At 44.7% G+C, this 22,921-nt stretch overlaps 1 protein-coding gene across 1 annotated transcript in view; it reads right to left on the bottom strand.

The window, feature by feature from the left end:
* The window catches only part of LOC126470740 (uncharacterized), a 549,460-nt gene that overhangs the window by 224,184 nt on the left and 302,355 nt on the right, over nucleotides 1-22,921 (bottom strand). Inside the window, exons 3-4 of the mRNA XM_050098745.1 lie at nucleotides 22,052-22,279; nucleotides 13,278-13,413 (exon numbers count right to left, since the gene is read on the bottom strand). Coding sequence (XP_049954702.1) covers nucleotides 13,278-13,413; nucleotides 22,052-22,279 — 364 coding nt within the window. The remainder of the gene's footprint in view (nucleotides 1-13,277; nucleotides 13,414-22,051; nucleotides 22,280-22,921) is intronic.

Here is a 22,921-nt window from a genome sequence, read left to right as displayed (position 1 = left end):
ATCTGAAAGAAAAACTTCCTTACCTACACTTAGAACCAGTCCGTTCCCTGGTATAGCACCTAGAACGCTCCTAATAAATTTAATGGTTTCTTATTTGTCTCATAGTTTTTTGGAGTGATGAGGTGAGCAGTATACGTTCATGGTATCAGAATACCTTCTCAATTTTTTGGATACAAATAGGTTATATAAAAAACGAGATACAGTATATTTTGATTCTCCCGACGAATTGATATTTGCCGCTTAGAACGTCTGACATTTCCACTCTTCTCATGATTTCAACAAAAATCAGTTTTGTTGGTGTCTAAATATACTACCCACATCGAAAGAGAAATAAAAAAATTAGAAACTGTATATCTGAAGTTAATTGCGAAACAGATACCCCAGCTTGTGTATATAAAAAACAGAAAAAGCAGCTAACCAAGACCCTCATCTGAACTTGAACCCAAATTGGCAGGACTGGATTTCGTCTGCCGGCCGTTGTGGCCGAGCGGTTTTAGGCGCTTCAGTCTGGAACCGCGCGACCGCTACGGTCGTAGGTTCGAATACTGCCTCGGGCATGGATGTGTGTGATGTCCTTAGGTTAGTTAGGTCTAAGTAGTTCTAAGTTCTAGGGGACTGATGACCTCCGAAGTTAAGTCCCATAGTCCTCAGAGCCATTTTGAACATTTGGAATTCGTCTATAGACGCGGATTTCTAGGTTTCAAAAAAGTACTACGTACTGAGAAACCAGAACGAATTCTTCGCACTAGAGGAAAAATTCATATCTACAGTATGGAGGACAATGGCATCAAGAAGGCGGAAGTGGCCACAGTACAAAGACTGTGTCCTTCACTCCTACAGTCTGTCCGCCCTTTTGTACCCTATTATACGACAGAAAAGCCTCATTCACAGCGCTGGTCTAAGTCGTTGGACGGTATGCAGGTAACCTGAGCCTTCTGTGTGCGTACCCTGAGATCGTGAGCTACCTGTGGTGTCTGCTACTGCACATCCGGTCGTGGCTAGTCCAACCGGCCTTCAGACATCTGCGCTGAACGGGGGTTTCTGTTCGTACTTTGAATATTATGGGGATTGAGGGGACGGGCACGCCGCCCCCCTCACCACTTTTATACTCCTATGGTGAAAGCCTTGTGTATGTGCTTTCTTCACCAAAACCAACACCAGAACTCAAACTCTGCATTTCTAACGCGCTCGCTTCGGTGACTCCAGATATGCTGCAGAACGTATGACGTCAAATGGATTATCGCTTAGGTGTAGACCTCGTGACCGGAGTCGGTTAAGGAGCACGACAAAAATATGGAAACAGCGCGAGAAACGCATACTTGAAGATAAATTTAGATGTTGGTCAAGCATGTTGTATTTGACCAGGAACGGCATCTGTGCAATGTCCTCAATACATTGAAGGCGTCAGTCGTGGTCAGAACACTGTTGTGAGCCCATTATGTCGAAACTAAGAGAATTCGAACGTGGGCACAAAGTTGGCACTCGTATGGTGGATTCTTCCGTAACCAAAGTAGCCGAAGTGATTGGTCGTTTCAAGAGGCACCGTATCGAATATTTATATCGAAAACATGGAAAGCGGAAAACCATCATCCGTTAAGTTACAAGATAGACGAAAGTGTGTGTTGACTGATCGCTGAGGACGACCACTGAAGAGGATTGTGAAGAAAGAAAGAAAGAGAATGACAAATGCAAAAGTCACTGCAGAACTGAATGTCGCACTCGTGAACCATGTTAGCTCCAAAACAGCACGAAAGGGTCTCCATCAACATGGAGTTTCAGGGAGAGCTGGAATTCCAAAACCATTCATCATTGATGCAAATACCCACAACAGCAAAACGTGCTGCAGAAGCCATAAAACCTGGACTGCGGAGCAGTGGAAGATTGTCCTTTAGTCGGATGAGTCTTGTTTCACTTCTGTTCCCAACTTCTGATGGAGTTTATGGCTCAAACGTAAAGCATGGCGAGGATTCGGTGATGATTTGGGCAGCAGTATTGTGGTATTCCATAGACTACATTGTTATTCTCAAGGGTCCATTACTGCCAATGGTTATCTGACCATTGTCGCTGATCAGGTCCATCCCCTTTAGAATTCTGGTTTCACAACGGTGACACTATATTGTAACCCGACAAGGCCCCCGTTCCCATAGTTCGCATCATCCAGGACTGGCTTTGTGAACACGAGGCTTTACTGTAGTATCTCTCCTGGCCACCGCAGTCACCATATCTCAGTATTATTGAGCCTTTGTTGTCTACTTTGGATCGCGATCGCGATCCACCTCCACTGCCATCGAATGCTCCTCTATCACCGTTGCTTAAAGTTGCCACTATGTTGCAGGAAGAATGGTATAAGATTGCTTTTAAAACCACACAGGACATGTATTTATCTTTTCAGAGACGACTGGAAGCTGTTTCGAATGCCAACGGTTTTTATGCACCGCACTAGACATGGTAATGTATGGTGTTTTTGGTGTTTTCGTATTTTTCCCCATCCTCTGTAGGACACCTATCAAGTATGTAAGAAAATATTGAACTTTCTTTTACATTCTCTGTATTTATTATTGATGCAAGGCCATCTGTTACATCGCTTTCATCATGGGTAATCGCTATGTTAATTTTGAATCATATGTTGTTGCTGTTGTGGTCTTCAGTCCTGAGACTGGTTTGATGCAGCTCTCCATGCTACTCTATCCTGTGAAAGCTTCTTCATCTCCCAGTACCTACTGCAACCTACATCCTTCAGAATCTGCTTAGTGTATTCATCTATTGGTCTCCCTCTACGATTTTTACCCTCCACGCTGCCCTCCAATGCTAAATTTGTGATTCCTTGATGCCTCAGAACATGTCCTACCAACTGGTCCCTTCTTCTTGTCAAGTTGTGCCACAAACTCCTCATCTCCTCAGTTCTATTCAATACTTCCTCATTAGTTATGTGATCTACCCATCTAATCTTCAGCATTCTTCTGTAGCACCACATTTCGAAAGCTTCTATTCTCTTCTTGAACAAACTATTTATCGTCCATGTTTCACTTCCATACATGGCTACACTCCAACCAAATACTTCCAGAAACGACTTCCTGACACTTAAATCACTGACACTCGATGTTAACAAATTCCTCTTCTTCAGAAACGCTTTCCTACCTGTTGCCAGTGTACATTTTATATCCTCTCTACTTTGACCATCATCAGTTATTTTGCTCCCCAAATAGCAAAACTCCCTTACTACTTTAAGTGTCTCATTTCGTAATCTAATTCCCTCAGCATCACCCGAGTTAATTCCATGATCCTCGTTTTGCTTTGGTCGGTGTTCTTCTTATATCCTCCTTTCAAGACACTTCCGTTCAACTGCTCTTCCAAGTCCTTTGCTGTCTCTGACAGAATTACAATGTCATCGGCGAACTTCAAAGTTTTTATTTCTTCTCCATGGATTTTAATACCTACTCCGAATTTTTCTTGTGTTTCCTTTACTGCTTGATCAATATACAGATTGAATAACATCGAAGAGAGGCTACAACCCTCTCTCAGTCCCTTCCCAACCACCGCTTCCCTTTCATGCCCCTCGACTATTATAACTGCCATCTGGTTTCTGTACAAATTGTAAATAGCCTTTCGCTCCCTGTATTTTACCCCTGCCACCTTTATAATTTGAAAGAGAGTATTCTAGTCAACATTGTCAAAAGCTTTCTCTAACTCTACAAATGCTAGAAACGTAGGTTTCCTTTCCTTAATCTCTCCTCTAAGATAAGTCGTAAGGTCAGTATTGCCTCACGTGTTCCAATATTTCTACGGAATCGAAACTGATCTCCCCCGAGGTCGGCTTCTACCAGTTTTTCCATTCGTCTGTAAAGAATTCTCGTTAGTATTTTGCAGCTGTGACTTATTACACTGATAGTTCGGTAATTTTCACATCTGTCAACACCTGCTTTCTTTGGGATTGGAATTATTATATTCTTCTTGAAGTCTGAGGGTATTTCGCTTGTCCCATACATCTTGCTCACCGGATGGTAGAGTTTTGTCAGGACTGGCTCTCCCAAGGAAGTCAGTAGTTCTAATGGAATGTTGTCTGCTCCCGGGGCCTTGTTTCGACTCAGGCCTTTCAGTGCTCTGTCAAACTCTTCACGCAGTATCGTATCTCCCATTTCATCTTCATCTACATCCTCCTCCATTTCCATAATATTGTCCTCAAGTACATCGACCTTGTATAGACCCTCTATATACTCCTTCCACCTTTCTATTTTCCCTTCTTTGCTTAGAACTGGGTTTCCATCTGAGCTCTTGATATTCATACAAGTGTTTCTCTTTTCTCCAAAAGTTTCTTTAACTTTCCTTTAGGCAGTATCTATCTTACCCCTAGTGAGATAAGCCTCTACAGCCTTACATTTGTCCTCTAGCCAGCCCTGCTTAGCCATTTTGCACTTCCTGTCGATCTCATTTTTGAGGCGTCTGTATTCCTTGTTGCCTGCTTCATTTACTGCATTTTTATATTTTCTCCTTTCATCAATTAAATTCAATATTTCTTCTGTTACCCAAGGATTTCTACTAGCCCTCGTCTTTTTACCTACTTGATTCTCTGCTGCCTTCACTTCTTCATCCCTCAGAGCTACCGGTTTTTCTTCTATTGTATTTCTTCCCCCCATTCGTGACAATTGTTCCCTTATGCTCTCCCTGAAACTCTGTACAACCTCTGGTTTAGTCTGTTTATCCAGGTACCATCTCCTTAGATTTCCACCTTTTTGCAGTTTCTTCAGTTTTAATCTACAGTTCATAACCAATAGATTGTGGTCAGAGTCCACATCTGCTCCTGGAAATGTCTTACAATTTAAAACCTGGTTCCTGAATCTCGGTCTTACTATTATACAGGGTGTTACAAAAACCTACGGCCAAACTTTCAATAAACATTCCTCACACACAAAGAAAGAAAATATGTTTTGTGGACATGTGTCCGGAAACGTTTACTTTCCATGTTAGAGCTCATTTTATTACTTCTCTTCAAATCACATTAATCATGGAATGGACACACACCAAAAGAACGTACCAGCGTGACTTCAAACATTTTGTTACAGGAAATGTTCAAAATGTCCTCCGTTACCGAGGATACATGCATCCACCCTCCGTCGCATGGAATCCGTGATGCGCTGATGCAGACCTGGAGAATGGCGTATTGTATCACAGCCGTCCACAATACGAGCACGAAGAGTCTCTACATTTGGTACCGTGGTTGCGTAGACAAGAGCTTTCAAATGCCCCCGTAAATGAAAGTCAAGAGGGTTGAGGTCAGGAGAGCGTGGAGGCCGTGGAATTGGTCCGCCTCTACCAATACATCGGTCACCGAATCTGTTGTTGAGAAGCGTACTGAAATGTGCAGGAGCTCCATCGTGCATGAACCACATGTTGTGTTGCACTTGTAAAGGCACATGTTCTAGCAGCGCAGGTAGAGTATCCCGTATGAAATCATCATAACGTGCTCCATTGAGCTTAGGTGGAAGAACATGGGGCCCAATCAAGACATTACCAACAATGCCTGCCCAAACGTTCACAGAAAATCTGTGTTGATGACGTGATTGCACAATTGCGTGCGGATTCTCGTCAGCCCACACATGTTGATTGTGAAAATTTACAATTTGATCACATTGGTGTGAAGCCTCATCCGTAAAGAGAACATTTGCACTGAAATGAGGATTGACACATTGTTGAATGAACCATTCGCAGAAGTGTACCCGTGGAGGCCAATCAGCTGCTGATAGTGCCTGCACACAGTGACGTGGTCAACGTTACCTTGTACAGCAGCAACTTCTCTGACGCTGACATTAGGGTTATAGTCAACTGCACGAAGAATTGCCTCAACCATTGCAGGTGTCCTCGTCGTTCTAGGTCTTCCCCAGTCGCGAGTCATAGGCTGGAATGTTCCGTGCTCCCTAAGACGCCGATCAATTGCTTCGAACGTCTTCCTGTCGGGACACCTTCGTTCTGGAAATCTGTCTCGATACAAACGCACCGCGCCACGGCTATTGCCCCGTGCTAATCCATACATCAAATGGGCATCTGCCAACTCCGCATTTGTAAACACTGCACTGACTGCAAAACCACGTTCGTGATGAACACTAACCTGTTGATGCTACGTAGTTTGGCCGTACCTTTTTGTAACACCCTGTATAATCTATCTGAGACTTCCCAGTATCTCCAGGCTTCTTCGATGTATACAACCTTCTTTTATGATTCTTGAACCAAGTGTTAGCTATGATTAAGTTATGCTCTGTACAAAATTCTACCAGACGGCTTCCTCTTTCATATCTTATCCCCAACCCATATTCAACTACTATGTTTCCTTCTCTCCCTTTTCCTACTCTCTAATTCCAGCCACCCATGACTATTAAATATTCGTCTCCCCTTACTACTTGAATAACTTCTTTTATCTCATCATACATTTCATCAATTTCTTCATCATCTGCAGACCTAGTTGGCATATAAACTTGTACTACTGTAGTAGGTGTGGGCTTCGTGTCTATCTTGGCCACAATAATGCGTTCACTATGCTGTTTGTAGTAGCTTACCCGCACTCCTATTTTTTTATTCATTATTAAACCTACTCCTGCATTACCCCTATTTGATTTGGTATTTATAACCCTGTATTCACCTGACCAAAAGTCTTGTTCCTTCTGCCAGCGGGGGACTGATGACCATAGATGTTAAGTCCCATAGTGCTCAGAGCCATTTGAACCATTTGAACCTTCTGCCAGCGAACTTCACTAATTCCCACTAGATATTAAAACGTCTAAACCGAATCCACCTTTCCTGAGTCTACTCTGTCCCCTCATAAGACACTTCCGCTATGGGCTTTCACCTTATACACTCCTGGAAATTGAAATAAGAACACCGTGAATTCATTGTCCCAGGAAGGGGCAACTTTATTGACACATTCCTGGGGTCAGATACATCACATGATCACACTGACAGAACCACAGGCACATAGACACAGGCAACAGAGCATGCACAATGTCGGCACTAGTACAGTGTATATCCACCTTTCGCAGCAATGCAGGCTGCTATTCTCCCATGGAGACGATCGTAGAGATGCTGGATGTAGTCCTGTGGAACGGCTTGCCATGCCATTTCCACCTGGCGCCTCAGTTGGACCAGCGTTCGTGCTGGACGTGCAGACCGCGTGAGACGACGCTTCATCCAGTCCCAAACATGCTCAATGGGGGACAGATCCGGAGATCTTGCTGGCCAGGGTAGTTGACTTACACCTTCTAGAGCACGTTGGGTGGCACGGGATGCATGCGGACGTGCATTGTCCTGTTGGAACAGCAAGTTCCCTTGCCGGTCTAGGAATGGTAGAACGATGGGTTCGATGACGGTTTGGATGTACCGTGCGCTATTCAGTGTCCCCTCGACGATCACCAGTGGTGTACGGCCAGTGTAGGAGATTGCTCCCCACACCATGATGCCGGGTGTTGGCCCTGTGTGCCTCGGTCGTATGCAGTCCTGATTGTGGCGCTCACCTGCACGGCGCCAAACACGCATACGACCATCATTGGCACCAAGGCAGAAGCGACTCTCATCGCTGAAGACGACACGTCTCCATTTGTCCCTCCATTCACGCCTGTCGCGACACCACTGGAGGCGGGCTGCACGATGTTGGGGCGTGAGCGGAAGACGGCCTAACGGTGTGCGGGACCGTAGCCCAGCTTCATGGAGACGGTTGCGAATGGTCCTCGCCGATACCCCAGGAGCAACAGTGTCCCTAATTTGCTGGGAAGTGGCGGTGCGGTCCCCTACGGCACTGCGTAGGATGCTACGATCTTGGCGTGCGTCCGTGCGTCGCTGCGGTCCGGTCCCAGGTCGACGGGCACGTGCACCTTCCGCCGACCACTGGCGACAACATCGATGTACTGTGGAGACCTCACGCCCCACGTGTTGAGCAATTCGGCGGTACGTCCACCCGGCCTCCCGCATGCCCACTATACGCCCTCGCTCAAAGTCCGTCAACTGCACATACGGTTCACGTCCACGCTGTCGCGGCATGCTACCAGTGTCAAAGACTGCGATGGAGCTCCGTATGCCACGGCAAACTGGCTGACACTGACGGCGGCGGTGCACAAATGCTGCGCAGCTAGCGCCATTCGACGGCCAACACCGCGGTTCCTGGTGTGTCCGCTGTGCCGTGCGTGTGATCATTGCTTGTACAGCCCTCTCGCAGTGTCCGGAGCAAGTATGGTGGGTCTGATACACCGGTGTCAATGTGTTCTTTTTTCCATTTCCAGGAGTGTATTTATTATGATGGTGTATACGAGTTTATACAGGGTGTTTCAAAAATGACCGGTGTATTTGAAACGGCAATAAAAACTAAACGAGCAGCAATAGAAATACACCGTTTGTTGCAATATGCTTGGGACAACAGTACATTTTCAGGCAGACAAACTTTCGAAATTACAGTTGTTACAATTTTCAACAACAGATGGCGCTGCGGTCTGGGAAACTCTATAGTACGATATTTTCCACATATCCACCATGCGTAGCAATAATATGGCGTAGTCTCTGAATGAAATTACCCGAAACCTTTGACAACGTGTCTGGCGGAATGGCTTCACATGCAGATGAGATGTACTGCTTCAGCTGTTCAATTGTTTCTGGATTCTGGCGGTACACCTGGTCTTTCAAGTGTCCCCACAGAAAGAAGTCACAAGGGTTCATGTCTGGCGAATAGGGAGGCCAATCCACGCCGCCTCCTGTATGTTTCGGATAGCCCAAAACAATCACACGATCATCGAAATATTCATTCAGGAAATTAAAGACGTCGGCCGTGCGATGTGGCCGGGCACCATCTTGCATAAACCACGAGGTGTTCGCAGTGTCGTCTAAGGCAGTTTGTACCGCCACAAATTCACGAAGAATGTCCAGATAGCGTGATGCAGTAATCGTTTCGGATCTGAAAAATGGGCCAATGATTCCTTTGGAAGAAATGGCGGTCCAGACCAGTACTTTTTGAGGATGCAGGGACGATGGGACTGCAACATGGGGCTTTTCGGTTCCCCATATGCGCCAGTTCTGTTTATTGACGAAGCCGTCCAGGTAAAAATAAGCTTCGTCAGTAAACCAAATGCTGCCCACATGCATATCGCCGTCATCAATGCTGTGCACTATATCGTTAGCGAATTTCTCTCGTGCAGCAATGGTAGCGGCGCTGAGGGGTTGCCGCGTTTGAATTTTGTATGGATAGAGGTGTAAACTCTGGTGCATCAGACGATACGTGGACGTTGGCGTCATTTGGACCGCAGCTGCAACACGGCGAACGGAAACCCGAGGCCGCTGTTGGATCACCTGCTGCACTAGCAGCGCGTTGGCCTCTGTGGTTGCCGTACGCGGTCGCCCTACCTTTCCAGCACGTTCATCCGTCACGTTCCCAGTCCGTTGAAATTTTTCAAACAGATCCTTTATTGTATCGCTTTTCGGTCCTTTGGTTACATTAAACCTCCGTTGAAAACTTCGTCTTGTTGCAACAACACTGTGTTCTAGGCGGTGGAATTCCAACACCAGAAAAATCCTCTGTTTTAAGGAATAAACCATGTTGTCTACAGCACACTTGCACGTTGTGAACAGCACACGCTTACAGCAGAAAGACGACGTACAGAATGGCGCACCCACAGACTGCGTTGTCTTCTATATCTTTCACATCACTTGCAGCGCCATCTGTTGTTGAAAATTGTAACTACTGTAATTTCGAAAGTTTGTCCGCCTGAAAATGTACTGTTGTCCCAAACATATTGCAACAAACGGTGTATTTCTATCGCTGCTTGTTTAGTTTTTATTGCCGTTTCAAATACACCGGTCATTTTTGAAACACCCTGTGTATTGCACTGAGAAAACACTTCCGTCTAAGTTTTAAACTCCCTTTGATTACCCAACTTTAAACACCGATGTTACCTTTGCAGTTACAGAGTACTGTATCTCCGTCGTTAGATGGATTTATTTTAAAGTGGCTGAACCTATATTGTATGTATTTACGAAGTAACTTATTCCACAGTTCTTTATTGGTAACAGGTCACTTTTACATTAAACATTTCGTCCACAAAAATTCCGTAGTTGTTCGGTAGTATGAAGACCGGGAATAGCTTCAGATAACCATTTCCTGTCAGTGATTGGTCCAGTTGGACCTGAAGACCCAGTCCATTCCATGTAAATATAGCCCCCACCATCACGGAGCCATAACCTGCTTGGACAGTGTTTTGTTGTCAACTTGGGTCCATGGCTTTATGGGGTCTGCACCACACTCGAACAATATCATCGACTCTTACCAACTGAAATCGGGACTCATCTGGCCAGGCAACGGTTTTCCTGTTGTCTGGGGTCCAACTGATATGGTCACGAGCCTAGGAGAGGCGCTGCAGGCGATGCCGTGCTGTTCGTCTGCTGCCGGAGCCCATTAACGCCAAATTTCGCCACACTGTCCTAAAGGATACGTTCGTCGACGTCCCACATCGATTTCTGCGGTTATTTCACGCAGTGTTGCTTGTCTGTTAGCACTGACAACTCTATGCAAACGCCGCTGCTCTCGGTCCTTAAGGGGAGCCGGAGGTGGCCAAATCCAAAAAATTACGATTTTTTTTTTTTGCTACCGAAAATTAATTGGAACATTCCTCTTTTATGTAAACTTTGAATTATTGTTCTACTCGCCCTGGAAGTGGAGTTATTACCATTTTCCCCCACGCCTGCAGAGGAAATGGGCGGGCGCTGAATGCATCTAACACCCTCTCGTGACTTCCTGGCGAACTGCTTGGGATTTTCTCGGCCTGTTACGCATACAGCGCCTTATGTTACGCATACAGCGAGTGTGCAAGGGTTGGCTACATTGTTTTCTGTGACAAATGAAGCGCTAAGAGCACGCAACATCGCCTCTTTGCTGTTTACCGTTTCGAATTAGTTCAGTGTTGCGCCTGTTGTTGGTAGTATTATACTTCTTGTGTAAAGCGTTGTTCTGGTTACGATGCCACGTTTTAGTAACCGTGTATATAAGAAGAGGAAGAAAGTAGGGAAAAGAAAATTAGCACTAATACCAAGTTGCGATACTACAATTACTGAAACAGTGCGTTCTTCTGCTAAGCAACACATGGCCGGCCATAGCCCTGTGACATTTTCTAACAAGAAGCTGACTGGTGGAAGTGACAGATTTCGTGAATATGTTAGTGACAGTGATGATATTTTTCATGACTTAGCACAGCTAGAATTGTTACACAAATGTCTACACGGAAAGACGCAGAATCCTAATGAGAGCGTAAACAATTTGATTTGGAAAGTGATTCCTAAATGGGTGTTTGTAAGCATAAAAACACTGCACTTTGGCATTTATGGTGCAATAGCAACCTACAACCAAGGTAACAGTGTGAAGTGTGAAGTTCTGAATGCATTAGGATTTACAGCTGGGGTGAACACTGCACGAGCACTAAGAAATATTGACAGAGAAAGGATAAGAGGAGCAGAAAGAAGAGAAAGGCATATGAAGTATGATGGAACAACAGGCCAGAAAAGAAGACAGAAGAGGAAGCTTTTGGAGGATGAAGAAGAAGACCCTGATAATCCATCCTATAGTGCAGGAATGTTTTGAGAAACTTTGATAGCCATTTCCCGTAAATTAAAATTTTTCGAATATAAGGAACATTTTCTCAAAATCCACTCAAGCTAGAGATATGAAATTTTTATACAGCACTCCTAGTGGTCAAACTTACATTGTAACACAGCCATTTGGCAATATGTTCAGTAGTTTCATTTCAGTTTAATTATAAAGCAATTATTTGTAAAAAAATTTGGGTCATTAATAAAAAAAATAATTGTAAGGAAATTAGAAAAGATACTCCAAAATCCCTCTGTCATAACTGCAATGCTAAACCACTCTATATGTAAAAAAAATTCAAATTTTTCTATTTGGTAGTTTCGTCATAAATCTTCCTCAAACTTAGTGATTTTAACATGGGCAGTATAGGCACCTCCTGCTCCCCTTAAGTGAAGAATGTCAGCCACATCGTTGTCCGTGGTGAGAGGTAATGCCTGAAATTTGGTGTTCTCGGCACATTCTCGACACTGTGAATCTCGGATTATTGAATTCCCTAACGATTTCTGAAATGGAATGTCCTGTGCGTCTACCCCCAACTACCACTACGTGTTCAAAATCTGTTAATTCCAATCGTGTGGCCATAACACGTCGGAAAGCTTTTCACAAGAGTCACCTGAGTACAAATTGCAGCTCCGACAATGCACTGTCCTTGTGTACGCCGTAGTACCGCCATCCGTGTAAGTGCGTATCACATCACTACAGTCAACCCAGTGTAGTGACCTCATTAAGGAAGTGGCATAGCTATCGTCTTTACTCAACGATTTTTTAAATATTTTGTCATTGCCCTCCTAAATATCTCTGGACGATATTAGAGAAACGACGTTACTGCCAGAGAATATGACAGGGATTGGTGCTGGACTATGATGTTTAAATTTTGCAGCAGTTACTACTACACTGAAAACAATAATTTCTGCAGGATGAATCATCGTGGATCTATAACTTTTTCTGTGCCCGGCTGTCCTTCCTCATGCCAATATGTTACCTTAATGGAAAGCATGTTCCGTCTTCTTCTATATGAATGTCATTATTTAAGTCGTCTGTAATTTAACTGTGAGCGTGTTCTGTGGAGATGGAAAACCAACTCGGCCTTTGCCTAATGGATTTGCAAAACCACTCAAAACATCCATATTGTACAGTTTTTCGGACCAGCAGCGGTTAATTCGTCATTCGTCTTCATCAGAGAATGAATTACCTTGATACACGATTTCACAAATTAGAAATTACCTCAGTAATTAAAACTTCCGGGCTAAGAGGCCGTGGTCCAATTGTAGAAATACTTCTCCCTGACGTTTCGTTGCCAGCTGCGGGCAACATCATCTGAGGTGAGTCTACGACTATACGAAACGTCAGGGAGAAGTATTTCTACAATTGGACCACGGCCTCTTAGCCCGGAAGTTTTAATTACTGAAGACGCCGGCCGTGAAAGCCTACACGCTATGATTAGAAATTACCTGTTTACAAGTTACTGAAAAGGAAGTATGACTGTCAGATTGTCGGGTCTAAAAAAAGTTACGTATAGTCGTGAAACCGCCTGGAGTCACAGTGTTAACTACACATGTAATAGATCGTTAGAAAATAGTTCAGAGCAGTCATTTCTTAGATAATTTTCGTGGACCTGCATGTTAGAATATGTTCCATATGCAGAAATACATTTATGTGTGAATCAACTTACGTGCATGTGGGCCCCGTAGCCGGGGCTCCCGATAAATATCCAGTCAGTGTTCTTGTTCTCCGCAGTTGGAGGCAGGAAGTAGGGACGCGTGTAGTGCTCCCTCAGGATACGAGCGATACGATCATCGCAGTTACTCCTGAAATACAGTAACCAGCCATTACAATTCTTACAATTAATCTGATTTTGTAGGTCTTGGTTAACTTTAAACCTTTTATTGCTATGGAAAAATAATCTCTCCTCCCAACGTGTTACACAAAGTTTATAGCCGTATCCTACGCGAAAATATGTTTCAATCTAATTACACAATTTTTTAGCAATATGCAAATGGTAGGGGAAATGCCAATTTGTCAAGAAAATACCTACATGTAAGTCAACAGAAAATAAATAAATGCGTAGACTATGTGAAGATTACGGCGTCCAAGTTTTTGTCACATGAGACTGCATTTACCTGCTCAAGTTGACAAACCAGAATAACTCGAAAAATGAGCTTCACACGAAAAAATTTATAGAATCGAGAGTTGATTATTTTCGAGGGGGTACCTAAAATTAGCTCCCCCGCCCCCCCCCCCCCCCCACCCCCTCGGGGATAGGGCGGCAGGCAACTTTAAAATTCCAAATGGGAACCCCCATTTTTATTGCAGAATCAGATTCTACATAAAAAACTACATACATTTTGTCTTAAGCATTTGTTTTCATTCTTGGTAGTAGGCGCTGTAATTAAAGAAAATCCATGTTCTCATTTTTGCGTGGAAAATGGTTATGGATAGATAAAAAATACTTATTTACTTCGTAAATTTTTATTCGCTAAAACTAAAACTCTCCCTCTCTCCCCATAGGGTGGGGTTTGAGAGAGAGGAATTAGAGTTTTACAAATATTGACCCAAATATTTGGGTCAATATTTGTGAAACTGATGTCGGTCTAGTTTACAAACTGGACCAGTTGGCGAAGAACGTCAGTATCTCTGATTCAGTAACAAATACAACTCTCTCACCGAACGGTTTCAAGATATGGTTACAGATATTAGACAGTGAGGAACGGAAAGTGGACTTGGGCCTCTCAGTCTCCAAAAAGAACAAAATGACGCTTAGGCTCAACCCGTAACTGGGAACTCTCTCTGATTTCGAAGAATGCAAGCGAGCGGTAAGTATGCATACCAGCCATGGTTCAACTCCTTTCTATTCACAGAGAATGGGTATCAAGGATTATAATATCTGCGAATGACAGAAGAAAGAAAAGGGGGATGTAACGTACTTGTTTTACTGCAATTTTTTTTAAGCACAGCAATAAAACTTACTCTTAAACCTTGTGAAAATTAGGTGCCCCTCCTAATAAGTGCGCTGGCCTTAATGTTTCATAAAGCATTATTTTATTTTATACGGACAGTACCGTTTATTTATAAGTATTGTATTCGCGGTGGTTGTATAATCACCATATGTTCGCAAAATTCTGTTGAGTTCTCTTTGTCGTATACTCCGCAGGGCGATAATTCGTGTCATGCCAACGTTCTGTAACTACAGTTATGCCCCTATCTGGCTACTGTCACATAATCTTAAATTTTTGTGCAGATTATCTTTATTTTGGTATTTATATATAGACGCTTTATATTTGTATCTTGACAAAAAATACCTTTAAAATCCATTATGAAGTCCAGTTCTCACACATTACGCCAAGTATGTGAAGAACAATTACAAACTATTTCATAAATAGCTGCTTTGTAATTACTTTTCTGTCCATACGAAATATAATGTGAAGAAACTTAATGTATCATACAGTGTAAATTACACAACCTATCGCTTAATAAGAGGAGTGGAACTTTAATAGTGACAACTATTTATTTACAGCTCGTGCAAAATAGATACAGGTTTCAAAGTTTTACTGCCTTTGAAAGTAGTCACCAGCATTGTGTATAACCCGTTGTCAGCGATGTGGAAGTCGTACGATACTCTTAGCAGTGCCAGTTCTGTTGACAGTTCGAGCGGCGCGGTCTATTGCCCGACGAATTTGTAGCAGTTCTGAAGCGAATGCCTTGAAGTATTTTCTTCAGTTTAGAAATCGAGTGAACTTACGAGGGCTTAAGTCAGGGGAGTGCAGTAGGTGGTACAGCTCTTAGCAGCCCCATCAGTCAAACAAATCAGTAACAGCTTGCACTGTACGTGCTTGAGCATTGTCCTGCAAAATGATGGTCATGTCCTGCAAAAAGTGTCGTCACTTCTGTCTCTATGCTGTTCATTTTTGGAACACAACCTACGACCAGCTTAGAGACAGATGTGATGACACTTTCTGCAGGACCTGACCATCATTTTGTAGGACAATACTCAAGCACGTATACTGCCAGCTGTTACTGATTTGTTCACCGACGGCTGCTAAGTGCTATACCACCTACTGCACTCCCCTGACTTAAGATCTCGTGAGTTCAACTCGATTTCTAAACTGAGGGAAACACTTCAGAACTGCTACAAATTCGTCGAGTAATAGACCGCGCCGATCGAACTGTCAACACAACTGGCACTGCTAAGAGTATCCTACAACTTCCACAACGGGTTATACACAATGCTGGTGACTACTCTGAAGGTCAGTAAAACTTTGAAACACCTATCTATTTTGTAGGAGCTGTAAATAAATTTTCAGTTCAATTGGGTCGGAGCACTATGGGACTTAACATCTGAGGTCGTCAGTCCCCTAGAACTTAGAACTACTTAAACCTAAGGACATCACACTCATCCATGACCGAGGCAGGATTCGAACCTGCGACCGTAGGGGTCACGCGGTTCCAGTCTGATGCGCCTAGAACCGCTCGGCTACACCGGCCGGATGTAAATAAATAGTTGCAACTATTAAAGTTCGAACCCTCGTATTAAGGTAAACTGCTCCTTAGTTCGCATCAGCGATAGGAAGTTGATAAAAATATTTGTTATTACAGTGCTTCTGCTGACATTGACGGATGGCCACTTTCTTCATAGTTAAATAGTTTGGCCGGGTGAGTATGAAAATCTATGTGGGTAAGATAGTGGCGTTAAATCTGCGCTGCGATGTGATCAGTCACAACCAGGCTGACAAGGGACACCTTTTTGAACTCGAACTCTCGGAACCGCGTGAAACCTTGCTTGGAGTGACACTCAGTGATGAAAACATCAGAGGTCAGTGTCATTTCCATGTACAACTCTGCATTTCTCTGCGCTATCGGACAGACCATGTGATTGCACTGACAAGTGCTGCTGTGCGAATGTGTCTTCTGGAGTGTTCGCATGCCGGTTACTGTGTAAACTGTGGACAGCGATACTACGAAGAGAATTAATCCTACGAATGTGGTCCAAATACTAGGGACAAAGTTGCGTGCTGATCGTGGAAATGAAATCGGGGTCGAGGATAGAGAGTTTGCGGGTATATGTAGGTTGGAATTTAAATAGTGGCAACACTGCTGTGGAAACTCTATGCAATGGAATCTACTATTGTCGCTGATAGTACACGTTGTTGACATACTGACATACCTACCTTACCTCCGAGCAAGGGGACTCGCCCGTCCCACGTCACCAGCGTGCGCACAATCGCGCTTGTGAGCGAGCGGTGTAACGTAATGGTGTCATTATGTTTTCGAAACAGGACCAACTGAGTTGGACCAAGATTGAATGTGACAGAGGTCGTACACCATGACAGTGTCATCAAGGTCTTCAAGAGGCATGCAGGGAATCGGCATTGCCGTACAGAACAGTGGCACGTTGGGTAAATGCCTTCAACGAAGGTCGGAAAACTGTGGCAGACATGCATCGGGCATGTCGTCCTAGCGTCTCTGAAGAAGTAGTGCATTCTGTTGCCGCGTTAGCCGGCCCCGGTGGCCGAGCGGTTCTAGGCGCTTCAGTCCGGAACCACGTGACTGCTATGGTCGCAGGTTCGAATCCTGCCTCGGGCATGGATGTACACTCCTGGAAATGGAAAAAAGAACACATTGACACCGGTGTGTCAGACCCACCATACTTGCTCCGGACACTGCGAGAGGGCTGTACAAGCAATGATCACACGCACGGCACAGCGGACACACCAGGAACCGCGGTGTTGGCCGTCGAATGGCGCTAGCTGCGCAGCATTTGTGCACCGCCGCCGTCAGTGTCAGCCAGTTTGCCGTGGCATACGGAGCTCCATCGCAGTCTTTAACACTGGTAGCATGCCGCAACAGCGTGGACGTGAACTGTATGTGCAGTTGACGGACTTTGAGCGAGGACGTATAGTGGGCATGCGGGAGGCCGGGTGGACGTACCGCCGAATTGCTCAACACGTGGGGCGTGAGGTCTCCACAGTACATCGATGTTGTCGCCAGTGGTCGGCGGAAGGTGCACGTGCCCGTCGACCTGGGACCGGACCGCAGCGATGCACGGATGCACGCCAAGATCGTAGGATCCTACGCAGTGCCGTAGGGGACCGCACCGCCACTTCCCAGCAAATTAGGGACACTGTTGCTCCTGGGGTATCGGCGAGGACCATTCGCAACCGTCTCCATGAAGCTGGGCTACGGTCCCGCACACCGTTAGGCCGTCTTCCGCTCACGCCCCAACATCGTGCAGCCCGCCTCCAGTGGTGTCGCGACAGGCGTGAATGGAGGGACGAATGGAGACGTGTCGTCTTCAGCGATGAGAGTCGCTTCTGCCTTGGTGCCAATGATGGTCGTATGCGTGTTTGGCGCCGCGCAGGTGAGCGCCACAATCAGGACTGCATACGACCGAGGCACACAGGGGCAACACCCGGCATCATGGTGTGGGGAGCGATCTCCTACACTGGCCGTACACCACTGGTGATCGTCGAGGGGACACTGAATAGTGTACGGTACATCCAAACCGTCATCGAACCCATCGTTCTACCATTCCTAGACTGGCAAGGGAACTTGCTGTTCCAACAGGACAATGCACGTCCGCATGTATCCCGTGCCACCCAACGTGCTCTAGAAGGTGTAAGTCAACTACCCTGACCAGCAAGATCTCCGGATCTGTCCCCCATTGAGCATGTTTGGGACTGGATGAAGCGTCGTCTCACGCGGTCTGCACGTCCAGCACGAACGCTGGTCCAACTGAGCCGCCAGGTGGAAATGGCATGGCAAGCCGTTCCACAGGACTACATCCAGCATCTCTACGATCGTCTCCATGGGAGAATAGCAGCCTGCATTGCTGCGAAAGGTGGATATACACTGTACTAGTGCCGACATTGTGCATGCTCTGTTGCCTGTGTCTATGTGCCTGTGGTTCTGTCAGTGTGATCATGTGATGTATCTGACCCCAGGAATGTGTCAATAAAGTTTCCCCTTCCTGGGACAATGAATTCACGGTGTTCTTATTTCAATTTCCAGGAGTGTATGTGATGTCCATAGGTTAGTTAGGTTTAAGTAGTTCTAAGTTCTAGGGGACTGATGACCTCCGATGTTAAGTCCCATAGTGCTCAGAGCCATTTGAACCATTTTGTTGCCGCGTTAGTGGACAGTGATCCACGCTATACGATTCGTGAGCTCGCCCACGAAACCGGATTAGCGCATACGACTGTGCATCGCATCCTGAAGGAACGCCTGGGCATGCGAAAAACTGCATCACGATGGGTTCCGCTTGACTTGACGGAAATGCAGAAATGGATTCGTTACGACGCTGCTCAGACGCACTTGGAGCGCTATGAACGCGAAGGAGGGGCTTTCTTACGCCGTATCATAACACTTGATGGGCCACATCGTACGAGCCAAAACTGAAACGCCAATCCAACGAATGGCACCATTATGGGTCGCCGCGAAGTCGAAAGTGCGTCAGATCCCCAGTATGGTGAAAGTTATGGTGATTCTCGTGTACGACTGTGATGGTGTTATCCTAACGCATTACGTTCCTCCACGGCAGACCGTCAATGCACAGTATTACTGTTCGTTTTTGGAGCATCACCTGCAAACAGCTTTGCGAAAGAAGCGGCGAGACTTTCTGAGCAACCCACCCATCATTTTGCACGACAATGCGCGTGCGCATACAGCGCAAGCTGTGGCTGCTCTGTTCGGTCGATGGGACTGGAAAGTACTGTACCATCCACCATACTCCCCGGACTTAAGATGAGGGAACCATTTCGTGGCATTCGATTCAGAACTGTTCCGGAGATTCGGCAGGCAGTAGTCCGCTCCATTCGCACCATCAACAGAACAGGCTCTGCTAACGGTATACTACGCCTTCCACATCGCTGGCAACGGGTTCTACACATCGCTGGTGACTACTTTGAAGGACAGTAACAGGTGCAAACATATAACTCTTTTGTATCGGTTGTGAATAGATATTTGCCACTATTTTAGTTCCAACCCTCGTATAATATACATAATTCAAAAATATAATGTGGATGACAGAGAAATAAATGATGTTATGCTGGACAGATATACTGATTTTCAAGGACAGAAAGAACTTGAACCTGAAGGTGGCTATTGAAGCGGTACACGACGTTTATCTCCAGAGCAACAATAACAGTTCAGTCAGCGTGAGTACGAACTATCTCCATCCAAACAGTCTAGGCCCAGTGTATTAGAATTTAAAAGATATTGATGACATCGCACTAGAGAACATTTATGAATACTATTACAATCGTGGCTTCAATTCCTATAGCAAGCTAATGAGGTACTATATGTGCATTAGATTTGAATAACATTGCTGATTAATTCTAAATTGTGTGTCTAGCAAAAGACGAACAGGAACTCGCTTCAAAGGAAATAGACTGTCGCAAATGCAAACTGTAAAAGAGCATGTAATATCACGAATTGATAGAGTAAGATCGTATGCTCCAGTTCACTATTGGCATCTGCAAATGTGGGCACTAGAAGCGTCAAAATGTTTGGCTTGGACAATTTCAAAGCGTCGATTTCTTTTCTCGACAATCTTAAGGCTGAATAAGGCATTTCATCCAGGCATATTACATTTGTCATACGTAAGGACATAGAAGACGACAATAATATACGTCAGAAAGCCCAGCAGTTTTTAGAGGAAGTGAACATATTTATGACAGATCTGGTTATGGAGAAAGGAAATGTTTGGAACAGTGACCAGAGTAGATTCTAGTATGAAATGTCTTCATCATCAACACTGCCTCGCATAGGAGAGAAAACTACAGCTAGTGTGTTGCAGTCTGTACATAGCTCACCCACAGGTGCACAACTGACGTGGCTTTTTAAGGATAGCCAGATTAGCAAACAAGTTCTATATCTGTTTCCAAGAGGCACAAGGCACTTTCGGCCCAAATATTGCAAAGAAACTTGAAAGAACCAGCCTACAAAACATTCATGTGAAGTGAAGCTAAAGTACAAAAATGACTGCAGAACATATGAAAAGTTTTCCGACTTCTTTGGCGAACATGTAACAAGTGGAAAGAGCCTTTTGCTGCATGATTCCCGGATAGGTAATACAGGTCTTACCCTTCTAGATGCAAGTTTTCCAAAGAAATATATTGCCACCGATCACCATCAAATACTGCCAGCCCCCCCTTGATGGTTACTTCTTTCGTCAGTATAAGCTCTATTTAGAAGAATTGCTGATTTTGTAAGACTACAATGTGCCAAACCACAAGTGAAGATACATGACCGTTATTTAACCATCAAACTTCACTCTGTGATTTACGATCAGTTTTCTGCATCAAAGTAGCGCCTATGTTGCAGTATGCTTGGCGAAAGGCAGTTTTAACACTGACATCCCATATCATCATTTGAAAATATAATTAGTGTGGCTTTTGATACTGGACTGACAGAATGCGAAAGTGATTTCGAATGAAAAACGTGTCTTTAGTGAGGAGCGCACATTGTTCTCTTCCACCTTGTTTTAACCACTTCATCGAAATTCCGCATCTGCACTATGAGGACTAATATAAGCACTATTGGGTGTGTAGGATATGTTTGTTTTGCGCTATTATAATTACTTTAAGCAGATGGGTTTGAAAGTGTTGATTGAAAATGTAATGATACACTAATGTCATCGAATTCTGTATAATTTCCTCTCTATCTTATTGATATCTTGTTACTTTGTTTCTCTCTATTAAAATTTCGCTTGTTCTGGAATGCAACGTTTTGCGTGGAAATGACACAGTCCACTGTTTTTGTTTATGATCGAGTGTTATTCGAAGCATGTTTTCGTGCGGTTCCGAGTCTTCGAGGTCAAATGTGTCCCGTGTGAACCTCAAATAAGTTTTGGTTTTCCTACAGTTCATGTGGTCCAACAGAGTTCAGAACAACTGCTCATTTTCCTTTCTCACGCTGTCTTGTAGTACACAAACGTAATATTAGAGGTCCGTTGGTGCTCGAGGCTTTAGTGGCCGACAATTTTGAAACAATCATTGCTTCCAAAGAATAATTCAGTTAAACATTAGCATAATTTAATGTTTCTTTTCAAGCCTATGTGATAACGAGGTTTTCATGTCACTTATCTGTCATTCTCTTTTAGATTTCACGCTTTTCGCTTGTGGGTGTCTCCACCAGACCTAAGCTAGAAGTAACACAACTTCCTTCTGTTTAACTGTTGAGACTGACAGGTGAATGAGGGCGGGTGAAATGAAAATAGCAAATACTTTTTACATACAATTTATTGTGCGCTCCCCATGCCCCCCTCCCCCCCCCCCCCCACCCCCCACGACATCAGTCGCATCTTTAAGAACATGCTCCCTAAGAAACTAGTTTGTAGAAGGGAACTCCAAGAAACGGTATAAATTTAACACATAACCGAGTACCAGGACACTACAGTTATGCACTATTTAGATAGTCGTGTAATCTTGGTAAGACGTGGAGAGTACTTACCAGCCAACATACCAAGGTTTGGTGCCGTCCCTCATCTTTGCTCTGTCTTCGCTCATGTCGAACACTTCCTCCAAGCGCTTGAATTCCGTTTCGTACGGGAAGAACTGGCAGCCTCGTACGTTTCTCTCGTCATAAATACTCTTGAAGAACTCGAAGTCGAACACCTCTGGAGCAGTCCAGTTCTCCATCGCATCAGTCACAACTACCGGTTTTCCAGTGTACGCGTATCTGTGGGAAAGAAGAATAGAAAATGACGAAGGCAGACGGGCAAGTACTCTTTCAAATGTAGTTTTTTAGGCCATCTGGAAAGTGAGATCATTTGATGAATCCTGCTATTACCTGAAGGTAGCTTCTTCAACTAGAAAAATATTTTGATTTAGTTGCTTTGTGTACAAGTGGTAATATTCATTTATAAATATGCACGTATTCGATAATCTGGTCATCGCACGTGGGATGTGGGGGCGGGCGTAGGAGGGTGGAGGATTAGGAAGAACGGTGGTGAAGAAAGGAAGGAGGCAAAGTCTGGGTGGCACGGGGAGAGAGGGTAAGTGGGGGGAGACAGCGCACGAATCTATATCTCATCATCATCATCAGCCAATTCAATCATTAGATGATGTGGCCTCTTCGAGTCGTGGATTCAGGTAGGCTTTCAGAAGTCTTCTCCAAGTGGGACGGTCTTGGGCAGTTCTCTGCCAGGTGTTACCAGCGATCTTCTTGATGTCTTTGTCCCATCTGTCTGGTGGTCTTCCTCTAGGCCTCCGGTGCTCTCTCGGACTCCACTCCAGTACTAGCTTCGTCCATCTGTTGTCTTTTCTTCTTGCAACGTGGCCAGCCCACTGCCATTTCAAGGAACCTACTCTCTCTACGCTG

Source organism: Schistocerca serialis, chromosome 3, assembly GCF_023864345.2.
Source record: "Schistocerca serialis cubense isolate TAMUIC-IGC-003099 chromosome 3, iqSchSeri2.2, whole genome shotgun sequence".
NCBI lineage: Eukaryota > Metazoa > Arthropoda > Insecta > Orthoptera > Acrididae > Schistocerca > Schistocerca serialis.
This window is presented reverse-complemented; position numbering and strand designations above follow the sequence as displayed.